At 43.0% G+C, this 13543-nt stretch overlaps 1 protein-coding gene across 10 annotated transcripts in view; it reads right to left on the bottom strand.

The window, feature by feature from the left end:
- The window catches only part of LOC105183462 (longitudinals lacking protein, isoforms A/B/D/L), a 207640-nt gene that overhangs the window by 41921 nt on the left and 152176 nt on the right, over positions 1-13543 (bottom strand). Inside the window, exon 7 of one of the 10 annotated variants that reach the window (XM_011141618.3) lies at positions 779-1122. The exons of 5 other annotated variants lie outside the window; for them this stretch is intronic. In XM_011141618.3, coding sequence (XP_011139920.1) covers positions 848-1122 — 275 coding nt within the window. In that variant the 3' untranslated portion in view covers positions 779-847. Of the gene's footprint in view, positions 1-778; positions 1123-1301; positions 2391-4309; positions 4792-6368; positions 6712-8812; positions 9155-13543 lie in introns of those variants that run through there. 4 more of the 10 variants (XM_011141611.3, XM_011141587.3, XM_025303836.1 and 1 more) reach the window with 4 other exon arrangements.

The raw sequence follows: 13543 nt of genomic DNA, 5'->3' as shown, positions 1-13543 counted from the left end.
GTACACTATATTCTTGAAGTGATTCTGAATTTGTTTTTCCGCAACAAGAGAAAAAAGAGAGAGAGAGAGAGAGAGAGAGAGAGAGAAAGGAGGGAGGGGAGAGAGGAGAAGAGAACACGGCGGCCTCGTCAAGAAAGAAATCCGAGACAAGTCTCGAGAGGCGCTCTTGTTTCGAAAAAATCAGCGTCGAATTCTCTCAAGAATACGATGGTGTTATTATTGTACATTTAGGGATATCCCACACTGCACGCTTCGCTTACTCTCTATGTCCCGACAAACGTTCGGGCAAATACACACACACAAGGAGGAATTTGAAAGGAAATTTGTGGGATAAAATCTGGAGCACTGCCGCGCTCAACAATACAATGAGAAAATACTTCTAGAATTTCGGTGCAATGAAAAAGATGATATATAATGGTGAATCTTTTATATACATATACATATATCATCTTTTTATAGTCCTTAAAATTAAATACAGTTATCGTTTCGATGGCTAAAATATCGCCTTTCATGGACGTCTGATTTATTTAGGCAACTTAAATCGAAGGAATGCGAAAGAAAATAATAATAACACTGCGTTGTCAAAATGACCACAGTGTTATTAATCGCAGTGTGGGCCTAGACAGAGGTCTTGTCGACGACCCAGTCGGGAGAAAGGAGAAAGAAGAGAGGGTTCGTAAGCAAATTTACTCAATGGCACTTCATCACGCGGCTCGCGTTCGTCATCAATCATAGCCATGACTGTGCACGAAGGTAGACAAACGGAACGACGGTTTGCTTTCTGTGTCGGGCGACTCGTGACCCCTTTTTATTGTTTGTTGTTAAAAAAGCCATTGATTTCCGACGGTTAATTGCCGGTCGACATGTAGGACCTCCTCCGGATTTTGCGCGGCGGCACAAATATGTTGTGAGCGTTCAGCATGTGCTGGCGCAGCTTGCCGTTCTGGGTGTATCTGGAGGTGCACAGGGAACACGCAAAGTGTTTCTGACCGCCACATTCGAACCTCAGGTGCTTCATTAGATTGTGCTTCATCTGATACAGTCTTCCGCACTGGTGGCAGCTGAAGGTCCGATTGCTCTTGAAATTGTGCCTGGGTCCGCGCCGACCGATGGAGAACAGCTCTGCAAAAGAGGAATGACTCGTTAGTATCGGCCGCGATGTAACCTCCAGGGTCTCTCGAAGCGATATCGATAATGCACGAAAATGTTTTCCTGGACGAATCCGCCGCCGAGAGGCAGTGTCCTTCGGGGGGGGGGGGGGCGGGCGGCGGAGGAAGCGGGAAGGCTGAGAGTAAACGATCGTCTATCGAAAATTTATTGTGGACTAGACATACATCGCAATTTCTTCCCCCGAAGGAGAACCCTCCTGCGACAGCTCGGTTTCCGACGTACATTTTATTTTAATATTCGCCAGGAGTCGCGGAGGGGCTCCCTCGGCTCAACGAAAATCGCTTAATCCTAGAAAGTTCAGGTGATTATATGATAATCTGACGGGATTGTTAACATTTATACTAGTAACGCTAAACCAGAACGCATTCGTCAACTCGATAATTCGTAATGCACGAATGTCCGTCCAACTAAATGAAAATAATAAGGAAGAAATGTCCTTTTGTCCTTGGCTGCTCGATGTAAAACTCACCTTTCCCCCACGAGTGAAGCTCGCATTTCTTTCATAAAAGTAAAAAAAGTTGAACGATCAAACACAGATGATTGACTAGCACAATGTGAACTTACGTATCTAACTCCGAATCTGACTTGGCACTTAAAGGCCGAAAGAACTATCGCTCGCGCACGACAAGTCAGTGTAAATAAATAATTCCGATGGGAGAATTTACAATTATGCAGAGCGAGCGCTCCGACAATCAACGGAGTAATATGTCTTGACTTTATCGGCACATCAGCTCTCGCACACTTTCCGCCTTCTCCTGAGTGCGGCTCAATGTCAAATCGTACATGAATAATTTTCTCCCCTAAATCTAGATCTAAATCGTCGATCTTGCTCGTCAGACGCGACGCTTCCACGCGTCGCGACGTCGTCATCAGCGAAAAGAGTCTCAGCGATCGAAAGATCGGAGGAGCTGCGCGTGTCGCAGACATCGAAGCTTATTAAGTGAAGAGACGTCTGGGCACGACGAACTTCGGCGCCAGGTAGATGTTGTGCCGCCGCAGCAGGTGACGACGCAGACTGATGTTCTGCGTGTACTTGGCAGGACATACGTGACACTTGAAGTTCCGCTGGCCGCCGCATTCGAACTTCATGTGGGTCTTCAGGCTGCGCTTCATCTTGTACGTTCGTCCGCACTGTGGGCACATCAGCGGCGACGCTGGCGTCTCCGCGACTGCGATTTTTCGCAGGTAATCGATGCTCGCTGACTGCCCGTACGCGTAGCCTGCAAACGAAAAAGAACAATGTTAGAGTATTTCAACAGGCTCGCTCGTCCCTCTGCGAGAATCACGGCGATTGCGTGACCGAAAACGACTCGTCTACGAAATTGGACAAGATAGATACCTTGAAGAACGCCCAGGCAACACTTATTACATGTATAACCTGGTGTCCAGAAGCTGTGCACACATTGGAGACTTTTACCATGTTCTTCCGGCCACACAAACGTTACGTATTACGTCACGATAAGAATGCGAGAAAGGACGCGCAAAGTTAGCAGACCGACTTTACGATTCGATAGTTCCCAGTTAGAATCGCAACTTCTTCCTCAAGAGTGCAGGAATGCTTTTACGTTTATGAAGCTTAACATTGCTAACTGAAACTGTAATTCAAGAACGAGGGGTATGAACTAAATTTACACCCAACATCAAGACCGAACAGCTCATCTGATTTCTCTTGACGAGTACTTGAGTTCCCGATAGAGATTTCCTTTCATATGTTTTAAAAAATTTAAAGAAAATTTTCTATCAGGGACACATTCGGTCTTGCTTGCTGCTGAATGACGAGTAAGCGCACTCCGTTCTTAATTACAACGCTAATAGCATCAGTAGTTGGAACTTGGATAAAAATAAAGGTAGTCCTATATTCTTCAGAAAGAAGACGAGATTCCGATCAGAACTATCGAATTGTGAAGTCTGAATGCCAACTTGACACACTCCGTGGGAAACGCTTTCGTAATTGTCGTGGATATTCATCGATGTATAAAACACGCGTTTCTGCTACAAAAAATAGACGATTTATTGCCTAAGAGATATTAAATGCTCAGTGGAGAGAGAGAGAGAGAGAGAGAGAGAGAGAGAGAGAGAGAGAGAGAGAGAGAGAGAAAGAGAGATAGAGAGATAAATAGATAGATAGATAGATAGAGAGAGAGAGAGAGAGAGAGAGAGATAGATAGATAGATAGAGAGAGAGAGAGAGAGAGAGAGAGAGAGAGAGAGAGAGAGAGAGAGAGAGAGAGAGAGAGAGAGAGATTAAGTTTTTATTTGGCGACAGATTGATTTTATACAATTAATGTTTTCTTTATATTTATACCTAATATAATTGGTAATCAAAGAAACGGTAACCGCGAGTGTAATCGAGCAAATTCTTTTCTTTGGTTCGACAAACAAAAGTGGGCTACTGATATTCAGGGACAATCGGTAACCTAATTCTAGTCTTCTTCACATGGGTCGTATCCAATTTCTAAAGGATAATGTAAGATATAATTATTATTATTACATTATTCGATATTGTACTCTGCGTCTATATTACTTTTTATAATATCTTATTATTCTTTTTTACTTGGCAGTACCACGCACAAGTAGTGCGACTGACGTACCAATTTCATCGATCCGACCTCTGCTCTGCAACTGCCTCGTACTTGCATCCACCAACATATACTTGTTGATGGCAAAACGGTTTAAACAGAATGAAATAAGATCGAACTGCGATTATAACATTCTCGAAATTAAGGATTAAAAATTGAAAAGAGGAGGAAACATAAATATTTTCATTATATTATTATCAGATAACCGATTACTGCACAAGCCTGTTAATAATGGCTCTCGATTTGGTGACGATTTACTTTCCGCGATCTTTCATTTCATTGCATCTACACCGCTTTGCAAGCAAGTGTATACCTACAAAGAAACGAAGAAAGTCAATCGAATTATTCATTGTGTGTATGGCTCTTTGTCATATTAACAACGTTCACGAAACATATAACGCAAAATCTAACGATAAAAACACTATCACATACAATTATACGATAGAAAATTCGTTCACGAATGTATTGTCACGTAGATACATGTGTATAAAAAAAAGACACAAAACGGTCGCGTTCACACACAGGTAAACCATCCCTATATGTATAGTACTTAGATACTGAAATCCGAATATTCAAATTCTCAGAGCTCTGCCCGGGCGCAATTCAATGCTTCGTTCGCACGTGACGGTCTAGGTTGCTCTTCTGCGAGAATCGGCCTCTGCAGATGGGACAGATGAACTTGGGCTCCACGCCGCACTCGTACTTCTGATGCCGCCACAGCGACGTGAAGAAGGCGTAAACGCGATGACACTGGGTGCACATGTGCTTCTTCTTCAGCTTCTTCTTGTCGTAGTCCTCCGAGGCTTGCCGTTCGTACGGCTGCCGGCCCTTGTTGCACTCGAACGCTTTGTGCCGCATCAGCGAGGCCTTCAGGGCGAAAGTCCGGCTGCAATCGTTGCAGAGATACTTACGGGGACCCGTGCCTCCGGCCCTACCGTCTTCGCTCATCGTCGTCATCGAGCGCAGCTGCCTGGTGTACATGGCGATGCGCGAGGTCGACGGCAACGTCGGTATCGTCCAGTTGGCCGAACTGTAGGCTGCACCTGCGAATCAAGAGAGGTAGAGATGTAACCCAGCACTCGACTCGACACCGGGATATTCGGGGGTTGAGATCCGCACACGTCACGTCGATCGAGTTAATGGCATGAAAGCGGCGCTGAGATGCGGATAAGACGCAGCACGTATACTCACATTGCGATCAGAGTTTATAACACATATGATTAGATTCAATCTCAGTCGAATATGTGGTACATACAGCTTGTGGTGCGGCTCGGAGGATACGCGAGCTTTGTCCGTACCAAATACATATATGTCCGATGCATGTCCGGTAGAAAGAGAGAGACAAACAGATAGATAGATGTGTAGATAAAGAGAAGGGCAGGGATGAGGAGGGGAAGCGTTTATTTGAGGTTGGCTCGAGGAATATCAAACCTTTATTCACCCTTTATTCATCGAAGATGAAGGGTGTTCTCCGCAAATGTACATATAAATATGCATGTACGTTCGTCTCTCAACATATATATTATTATACAGTGATACATATTATACACAATAGCCGCTGCATTTCACTCGCGAATGTGACTAATGATCATTTGTATCTTAGGTTTACGACGCGGTGGAAAACTTTGGTATCGAACTTCCGACACTGACTCGTCTCTTCGATATAAAAATTGCGCGGTACGTTTAAATTAAAGCTCAATAATGTTCCATTAACGTGCTACTTGACCTTCCGGCGCACCGCTGGTGCGCGCATAATTCATGAGATCGACTCGGATACTTGAATCCACTGCTACATTGGCAATTAAACGATCGGCTAGCGCGCGCACGTTCGAAATGTTCCAGCGGATTTAGGACAAATTTTACATTTACCGAGGGAGAATACTGATGTAGTAGTTAACCCTTAGACTGCGCCTAGGCCGCTAGGAAGCAAGACGATCGCGGTACTAGCGTCAGTCGTCACGACGTTAACACCAAAACTAGCAACGCAGTCGAAAAATGACTAACTTGTAATTTTTTGCAAAAATCATCATCGAATTTATACAACATCTCTGCTGTTGCGTAACGTTTTTCCGTAAATTTTTTCAAGACCCGGTCGCTTTGATCGTTCCGGTGGAAACAGATCGCGTTAGGGCCAACTTGATCATTTTCAAGAGGTTAGTTTAATTAATCAATTAAGCGTCAATTAAATTAATCCGATTCGCAATGAAGGTAGTGAGTCTTTAGCCTTTCGCTCGAAGTCCAACGCTATGAGTTAGTCAGCTGTTAAGGCGAAGCTGAAAACTGAAAAAGCGCTTCTCACAGCTGTCACTTTTTGATCACTCTGGTTCAAAAGCAAACCGTGTTAGGACCAACTTCACCATCTCTGAGAGATTAATTTAATTGACCGACAGCATCAATTAGTTAGTGAATTCTGACTTTCTTTTAACGAACAGTTACCTTAACAGCTAAAGTTATAGAGAAATTTTAGGACTCGGAGCAACCAAGACTAAAGACTGCACCCATCGTGGATCGGAACTTGATAAACGAAGACGCCTAAAGGCGTTGCTTGCACATGATGAGAAAATCTTCCTTATAGACGCTACTCGCACTCCAAGGGTTCAGTAGCCTCATGATAATGCCACATGTTCGCTCAGGAGGATCGAGTTAGAGATTCTGCGTGAAATCGTGGTACGCGTTGAACATGCTTCCCTGCGCATGGAGACTCGCGTCGCTGTCAATTTGACTGTCGAACAACTGCTGGTGGCCGCCATACTGCGAGCTCTGCTCAAGGAGCTGCTGGTGACGAGCCAGTATGTGCTTCATCAGGCTGTCCTTGTACCTGGTACGGTGTGGACAAAAAGCGCACTTGAACTTCGGATCGATCCCACACTCGAAGTCGTGGTGACGCTTCAGGTGGTGCTTGTGCTTGTAGGCTTTGCCGCAAGTGATGCAGGTGTGCTTGAACGCCACGACGTACTTCGGGTCTGGAACAGACAAAGTTGCGCAAACGGTTAGCGCGGCTTCATTCGCCCGGCGACCGCGCGGCATAACGTATGACGATACCGGCTCGCTTCTTCCGGAACTCGGCTGTGACGGAGAGTAACACTCTCGAGCACATATACAGATTCCACCTAGAAATCTCTACATTCCGATACATCGACTCATGATCTCGCGAGGATTCTTGCCAACAATCAAGGGAGGACAAATAAGAGCACGCGGTGAAACTCGTCGTACGAGCATTCGGGCGATATTAATGATTATGGAAAAAGAACCAGCCGCATTCTTTATTAGGTTAAAGTGTTCCAGCTGGGTGCCTTTTGCGAAAACGCACTTCACTTACCTCTTGACCGATCGCGACGTTTACTGCGATTATCGGCCATTATCTTTATCGATCAGTTCGATCATCGTCGCGAGAATCTGCGAAATTTAGCGTTCCACGAGGTGCACGAGGTGAAAGCGTCGTGGTACCGCGAAGGGACGAAGGGAACGAGAGAACTCGGAAGAGCTGGATCGTAAAGAATCTCGGGTGTTGGTCTTGGGGTAAGCCGCTGACTTTATTAGGTTTCATCGGAGCTCAGAATCAATCTTAGACCTGAGGAACGTATTTTAAACGACATTCGTAACGAATATGTATACCTTAGTACAGCAATCTAAATATGGAATGCTTAGCTTTTCGAACCGACACGTGATGAGAAAGGGGAACAAAAAATATATCTATCAAGAGGTCCACCGCGTCATGTACACCCGTTTGCGAGATGGCTCGAACGCATTTTCCCTGATGAGCTTTCGAGCGCATCGAATACTTGCAATTACGAGCCGTTGCTTATGCTGAAAGGAAGAAACATCCAGAAGACGAAGAAATATTTATTCGGTACGTACTAACTACATTCGAATACAAGTTGGATTTGTTTAAATCCAACTTGTATTCAGGTGGAATAAATGATCGCTTCGATGACAAGTTGTCGATTAAAGAAATGTTTCACTTGAAGGGGAAAATTTGCTTTCAGTGTAGAAATATTTATATTAGTATAATATGTTACCAACATGTGAGTAAATATTTCGCATAATAGTTTGCGCGGTGATCGGTTTTGACAGGTGCCAAAGTGACAGTGCACAGTGCAGGTATCAGCCGTTTATGATAGTCTTATCTGATAAGAGAAGAATATACTTACACTTCTCCCGAATCCTCCGTAGCAGTTGTGACGTCGGAGATGTTTCACGTACTGTCACTTCAGCTTCTGTCAAAAAGGATTATCGTGCAGATTTGTTGGCAGCGGCGGCTCACAATTGTGACCATCTGATGCGTTCCTTACTTTACAAAAAGAAGTATTCAAACCATTCCGCAAACGAGTGTATTCCCTGGAGGTAATACCCTTCATCAGAGACGTTGTACATATATAGAACGCGCTCGGAAGCGTTTATATATATCGATTATAATCCTTTCGCTACGAAAGACAGTCATACAAATCCGCTACATGATGGACGATTATTCGTTACAGTTTTGTATTTACGAAGAAAGTATAAAAGTGAGAGATTGTGTTGCTAAAAGTGCGAGTAAAAGTGCGACAGAATGTAATAAATAAAATGTACAATGTTACGCAGCTGGCAAACAATATACATAAAATAGTACAATATTAAATATAACATTATGTGTGAGAGAAATAATACATAATATTATATTTAACAAATTAAAAGGCTTAAGAGAGTTTCGCAATTTTTTAAAAAAACTTACGAAACTCTCTTGCAAAATAAATTCGCGCTGCTGACGCCACACGTTAGCGCTTTCACAGTTGCACGCACGTTGTAGCGAAAGGACTGAAAGAATCACTGTTGTGCAAATGTACCGAAGGCGACGACGCTATCTTCTACCTTCAAGGTAGGGCTACCTGCGGCGCTGCATAATTGATTGTTCACGCAGTGTGAATTTAATCGGTGACAAAGAAGAATAATTCCGAAGCCTGTGACGAGTGCGATACGCGCGACCGAAGAAATGATGACGGCCGAACCGGAAACCGCTGTCGCCGTCTTCGGTTCCGTGGAAACTGTCACGTGACAATCGTTCTGATATACGTATATTGTATATGTAAATATATAAATTATTCTAGCGAGCGTAGCATCTCTTCGACGGCACGAGTCAGGGGGGCTCTCATGAGTTTCGATGTTGCTTGATAACGACCGTGCGAGGCGTAAAGTTCTTCCTCGCATGCTTCATCATGTGTACTTGCAGATAGGATTTGTAGGTCGCTCTGTAAGGGCAGAAGGCGCACTGATGCATCGGCTGCTTGCCGCATTCGTTCGTCATGTGCCTCCTCAGGTTCTTCATCTGGTGGTAACGACGGTCGCAGTTGTCACAGGTGAAACGACCCTGACCGCGACTTCGCCGCCGATCCCTCGCGCGCGTCATGTAGTACGTCATCTTCACGTAATCTGCAATCACGAATAGCGCTTTATTAATAGCGGGACGAGCCCTCGGACGGTTCTCTTCATCCTCGCGGCGTATATAAGCGAGAATTAACCTCCGTTGATCCCCCGCGATCCGTGTCTTACTGTCGTCGTCAAAACGACGGAGTTGCGATACAAACGGCAGGCACATTGACGTTTCTTTCGCCGCCGGTGGAATCCAGCGTGTAATTTGGCTGGAGTTTGTCCCACTGAATGTTTTTTTGCCGTTTTCAAATGCGCCATTTAACACGCCTCCAAACGTATAAAATTATAATTAAATTAAATCATATTTACAATCTCCGTTTAAATTTTGTACTCTATTCCATTATAATCATAGTTATATTTTAAATAAGTTATATAATTTAATCATTATATGCAGTTATCAATTAATTTATATTATTCAATTTTATATTACAACTTAATTATACAAATCATAATTTCCGACAGGTCTAAACGTGTCAGTTGACGTGATCTAAAACGGCAAGAGACGTGCGTGAAAGGAACTTCAGCCAAGACAACACGCTTAGATCGAAGATAAAGTGTAAACTTTAGACAGCTTTGACACACACGGTTAGCAATCAGATAGACGCGGCACGTGTCGCCGCACGTGTCTATCGGATAAGGTCGGATCGTAGAGCACCAACGTGACTGAAGTGTAACGGTAGAAAGAACATGTATACTCGTAGGATACAGGACATTGTGTGCGTGTATAAATGAGGAAGAGGGAGATTCGCAGTGCTCCTGACGACTCTAGTACTGCGAGATATGCTTGCGAACATACAGACACACCTCTCATTTACGCAACATTTACGCAAGGAAATTACCGTATCCTTTAAGAGAAAAAGAGAGGGAAAAAGAGAGAGAGAGAGAGAGAGAGAGAGAAAGAGGGGGAAGGAGGGAGGAAGAGAGGGAAGGAGGGAGAAAACACTCTTAAAGTGGATTTATTTCAAACGTGTTCCACATTCACGCTCTCTCTCCGCGCCTATGTATGCGCATAAATATGTGTTGGTCGACTCGCAATATTTTTCTCATCAACTGTCCCTTCAAACGCACAAACGAGAGGGTGATTGTGCGACTCTGGCGAGTTCCTCGCGAATCTTTCACAAGTCTGCGACAAAGCGCCGACACAACAGCGCCAGAAAATAACAACCAGCGATGTCTTTTTCGCTCGTTGCGCACCAATGATTGTAATAACGTGAAAGTTATTAATAAAGTAATTAACAAATGGTCGATGGGGAGCGCATCAGCAATCGATATCGGATCGTCGTGTTATATTTGAAAATATCATACGAGCGTCATCGATTTCAAGATTGGTTTTTTATTTACAAGCTGCACAGCGTTCTTCCGTATAGCCATATTCATATTAGTTCGTACCTTCTAAAGTAAAATTCTTCACTGAAATTTTATACTTATAACTGTATGGCGGATCAGTTATAAGTATAATATCACTGTATGCGATCGATAAAATTTCGCTGAGAGAATCACTTAAGAGTAACGATTGTTGCCGTTATTGTTACAGTTTGCAAGTATATATAGTATCGTCATACGCAAGACGCATGGAAGCTGTTAATTAAATTCAATTACTCAACCGATTAAATAATCTAATTGACTTGATATTAAACAATGCAATTAATTTCATTTTCAATATTTATCTCAAACGGAAAGATGGGAGTTTCTATTTCCACGGAGAATCAGTTAATACTCGTCGACTGTCAGTCAAATAACTATAACTATAACAAATTATCGACCTAAAGATATCTTTACTTTGATTCGCTCGAGAGGAACAAATTTGTAAATGAAACGTAGAAGCGTTTGTGTCGCGTTTACAACTAACCAAGTCGACGACTCGTCAATTCCGCACGAGACGCGCGATTTACGCGCAAATGCATCAGAGTAAGTAGTAAATTAATAATACCTCTTAGAGAGGTATGATGAACCGATAATCGCGTGTCTCGCCATAATCGATGAGTTCACAGAGATCAAATGACGGAGCAGTGTGTGAGATCAGAACGCAATCGTGTAGGACTCATCGCTCCCGCGGAAAGGACGCGAAATCATAACAATATCGACCAGCCCATTTTGTCATCTCCACAAATGGAGAGGGAAAGAGGGAGAAAAAGAGAGAGAGAGAGAGAGAGAGAGAGAGAAAAGGAGAGCTGGAGACCTAAGGAGTCGATATCACTCCACATCTCCATTCACTGTAACGGGCAAATGTAACGTTACATGTAACGTTACGGGAGGAATGCCAAATTACGTAACTTGACACTGCTCCGGGGTCTAATTTAATTTGATTTCAACAAAGTTAGGATCACACTATAGGATATAATCCCCCTCAAGATTGTTCCACTTATTCACAAAAAAAATTTACCGAATGTTTGAGAGAAATTGTAACTAATTTTTAATCAAATGTAAAAAAAAACTTGACATTCTCTCTTATCACACAAAATTCGTTACACTTACAGTAACAGGGCAGGCAGAGAGGACGAAAAAGAAAGACAATGTCGGATCACAGAGAAGACATCACGTTGAGAAACGCAATAAGATGAAACACTTCGTGCTGAGAAAGTTAAAAAGAGCAGACGCACGAGATCCGCCAGGATCCGCTCTCGACGCTGGAGTAACGCGCCTCGGCGCGTGATATCGCGTGATATACGAGAGGTAAATAAATAATAACAGAGAAGCGGAGAGAGAACTCGCGGTCTCTCTCGCAGCGCGGCGCAACGCGGATTAATCGAGTCGTTGCAACGGGTACGGCAGACTCGGGTGGATGTGCCTGACGTGTTTCGATATGCTGGCCTTGTACTTGCTGTAGTGCAAGCAGTAAGGGCACTTGTACTTGGGCGCCTTGCCGCACTCGATCATGAGGTGCCGGCGCAGTGACCTCTTGACCTTGTAGCGCCGGTCGCAACGAGGACACTGGAAGTTCTTCTGGCTCAAGGACGTCCACCAATCCGACTTGTCGTTCTGCTGCGTGATCAACGCCAAGGGATCGACCTCCTCCGCTGTACGGCCAAAATGCCATTCTGAAAGGGTTCGTGCGATCGGTTAGACGGTGTAACGACGAATCCGCGCACGAGGCATTCGCTACAATATGCATATTTATTAGACTGCTCCCCCTAGGTTCTGCTCGGACTCTGCCGTTCGCGGAAGCAACACGGTCGCCGTATGCGTCGCGAAGCTTACAAGTAAACCTCGGGGAACGTCAGACGCTGATTTGTTTCCAATTTTTTATGGTTATTTTTTATGTCAAAATATGAAGAGATCTGTTATCATTTTTAGCTTAAATTAATTTTTCAATTCTTTCGAAATTTTTGAAGTTTTGCACAAGTACATTATTTTATACATATTTAAAACAATATTTCTTAAAAAAAAATATATATATATAGCTGATTTGTTGAAACTTGCACACACATGTCGCCGATTATGAGTCAGAACCATTTTGTAAAATGGTGCATCTAATGGGTGATCGACGTCATTGTTGAAAAAGTGTTCAGTTTTACGCTACATTCGACGTTGGGTAATCTTTCGGCTCACTATCCAGCAAACAAGCTCATTTTAACGTCCAAATCTGGTAAAAAATGAACAAGAAATGAACAAAAAACTTTAGAAATTTCGAAAAAATTGAAAAAATTAATTTAAGCTAAAAATGATAACAGATTTCTTTATATTTTGGCATTAAAAATAACTATAAAAAATTGGAAACAAATCGGCGTCTGAAGTTCCCCGAGGTGTTTACTTGTTAGCTTCTCCGAGCCTCGGCAGAATGGCTAACTCGTCAATTCGAGACGATGTTTCGCGCCTGGCATTCTCGTTTCGAGTAACGCGCAACAACTTGCTTGCCCGTGAAGTCTCAAGACAAAGAGTCGTTCTCTCTGTGACTGACGACAAAAGACCGGCTGCATGATAAAAAAAAGACATGCCGCCACAAAACAATTTTATTTTTATACAAGCGACAAGAGTAGCATCGTGTAATAATAATATTAATGTCCGTCGACATTTAGTTGTCGCTTAACTCTTTGAATTAACCCGATGTAATCTTCATTCACCTCTTTACCTCTAAACTGCAACAAATTATATTTATTATTATAAGTATTCGTTATATATTTCTGTCAACATCAATTATATCAATAAAATGTATTAATATAATTAGTGTTAATTATTGATATTAGTAAAATAAGTATACAATATTATATAAATTATATCTGTAGGTTATAAATATTTACGAAATATTCATCTATTGTTGGCAATCGTGCGATAAAATGATTGCCTTCGTGTCTTTATATACACATAGGTTTATTAAATATATTCAGTGATTTCTTGCAAACATTTTGACACATCATGTTTAGGATTTGATGGTGCAGGACGGCATCGTGC

This window comes from Harpegnathos saltator, unplaced genomic scaffold (genome assembly GCF_003227715.2).
Source record: "Harpegnathos saltator strain DR-91 unplaced genomic scaffold, Hsal_v8.6 scaffold58, whole genome shotgun sequence".
NCBI classification, from domain to species: domain Eukaryota; kingdom Metazoa; phylum Arthropoda; class Insecta; order Hymenoptera; family Formicidae; genus Harpegnathos; species Harpegnathos saltator.
Note: the sequence above shows the minus strand (reverse complement) of the source record. Positions and strands in the feature narration are given on the sequence as shown.